Source organism: Plasmodium reichenowi (genome assembly GCF_001601855.1).
Source record: "Plasmodium reichenowi strain SY57 chromosome Unknown, whole genome shotgun sequence".
Classification (NCBI taxonomy): Eukaryota; Apicomplexa; class Aconoidasida; order Haemosporida; family Plasmodiidae; genus Plasmodium; species Plasmodium reichenowi.
The window spans coordinates 1-2,648 of NW_017962254.1; the positions used below are offsets into that span (position 1 = coordinate 1).

Sequence of the window (2,648 nt, forward strand, 5' to 3'; positions counted from 1 at the left end):
AAAAAAAAAAAAAAAAAAAAAAAAAAAAAATTATTAATATATATATATATATATATAATATGTGTTGCTTATATTATGGCGTTGTTTTGTTATGCGTAACATCAAAGAGGGATACTCGATAGCTTACAAATATAGAGACATTGTATTTAGAATATATGCATATTTTCATAATGTGGGTGTCAACAAAATAATGTATAAATATATAAATATATATATATATATATGTATATTTTTTATTGTGATATACATATTAAATTTTTTTTTTTTTTTTTTTTTTTTTTTGAATAGTTCTTTTTATATTTTATTAATCCATAGATATATATATATATATATATATATATATGTATATATTTATATTTATATATCGTTTTATTTATTTGCTTCATTTGAACCGCTTAATTTATATACCCCTATGATGCAAAAACTCAATACGATTATGAACACATTGGGGGAAAATAAAAAGTATGTAGACTATTTAATAAGGACGGAACAATTTGAATTATTAGCACATGAAGGGTTAAACGAGAAAAATATTTATGATATAATAAATCAAATAAAAGAATTTGAGTTAATGTATCCTGATGGTTTTATTAAATATATTGAAAAAGGAAGGGAATTTTTAAAAAGGTCTCAAATGAATATTAATGAATATTATAATTATAAAATCGAGAAACCAGATAATTTAATAAAAATCAAGTTTCATCTTACTAATGATATAACATTCAAAAAAGAGGATATAAAAAATAATTTTCTGAATGTGGATAATAAATTATTATATAATAATTATTATATAAACAATAATATATTATATCGTAATAAAACTTTTAATCCTATTTTAAAGAAGAATAAAAAAAAACACACTTCTTATCATCATAGAGAAATATTAAATAATTCTCATGGTGTATCATCAAATGAATCCACACCTGTAAATATATTAAAAAAAAAAAAAGAAAAATCTAATATGTATATTAATAAACAATATCCTACATATGTCAATGGGATTAGACAAATTAATACCCATAAAAATGTAAAGGATGGAAGTTATAATGAAGATAAGAAAATAAAATATTCCGAAAAAGGTAATATGTCTGATTATAAATGTAGTTTAGGAATATTAAATAATAATCATCAAAGATCATACGAAGAATCCAATATTTTTACTTTAGAACAATTTCTTTATTATGAAAAAATAGGATTAGATCATATAGATAAAATATCGTTCATTTTATTAGCTGGAGGATTAGGAGAACGTTTAAAACATAAAGATATAAAAATAAAACTATTTACAAATCTTATATCCGAACAAACTTATATTGAATATTATTGTAATTATATAAGATCTTTTGAAAAATATATAAAGAAAGAAAAAAAAAAAAAAATGAATATCCCATTTATTATTATGCTATCTGATGATACTTATGAAAAAACCTTATGCTTTTTTGAAGAGAAAAATTATTTTGGGTTAGAAAAAAATCAAGTACATTTTTTAAAACAGAATAAAGTATTTTGTTTTAAAAACAATCAAGCGCATTTAGATTTTACATACGAAAAAAATACATTCATCATTTCCAAAAAACCACATGGTCACGGTGATATACATTATTTAATAAACAAATACAACATTTTAGATAAGTTAATAAAAGATGGATACAAATATTTATTTTTCTTCCAAGATACAAATGCTTTAGCATTAAAGGTGTTATTTGTTTGTTTAGGTGTATCAATCCAAAAACAGTTACATATGAATTTTTTAGCTGTATCTAGAAAACCTGGAGAAGAAATCGGAGCTCTTTGTACTTTAAATAATAATGAAAAATCTATGACAGTCAACTTAGAGTATAATATATTTGATTCTTTATTATCATCTAATGATATAAAGGAAGTTATACAGAAGGATGGATTTTCATTATACCCTGGGAATACAAGTGCTATCTTATATGAAATAAATAAGTATAATGAAATATTAAAAAAAACAAATGGAAATATACCAGAATATATTAACCCAAAGTATATGGATAATACGCGTAACCATTTTAAATGTCCGACTAGAATAGAAAGTATGATGCAGGATATAGCATTGTATTTTTATGAACACAAAAGGAATAAAACAACCCAAGCATCAACGGTAATGCGAGAGAATACACAAATGGTCATGCGAGAGAATACACAAATGGTCGTGGGTGACAATACACAAATGGTCATGCGAGACAACACACAAATGGTCATGCGAGACAACACATCAGTCGTAATATCAAATAATAGCATATGTAATAATAAAAATGGAAATAATATGGATGATATAAATTTATATGATATTACAAATGTAGGAGTTACCGAATTAGATAGATGCTTATGCTTTTCACCTGTTAAAAATAATTCAATAAATGCATACAAAAAAATATTAAATAATATCCATCCGGAATGTATGTTTAGCGCAGAAACCGATTTATATTATAGTAATTGTAGGTTTATACAACTAGCATGTATATATAATAAAAAGAAATTTATACTAGATGAAATTCCAACGAAAACGTTTAATGGTATATCATATTTTCTACCTCCTAAAATTTTAATAGAACCTGAATTTTCTTTTACATTAACACATTTAATAAAAAAAATAAAAGGAAATATAACTATAAAAAATGGAG

The 2,648-nt window shown here is 22.7% G+C and overlaps 1 protein-coding gene across 1 annotated transcript; it reads left to right on the plus strand.

Annotated features, from left to right (window-relative positions):
- Positions 1–415: 415 nt before the first annotated feature.
- PRSY57_0008200 (UTP--glucose-1-phosphate uridylyltransferase, putative) lies at positions 416–2,648 on the plus strand (the record flags this gene model as incomplete). The annotated part of the gene is made up of 1 exon (XM_012906234.2): positions 416–2,648. A coding segment is annotated over one exon (2,233 nt), but the record flags the coding sequence as incomplete, so codon positions are not given.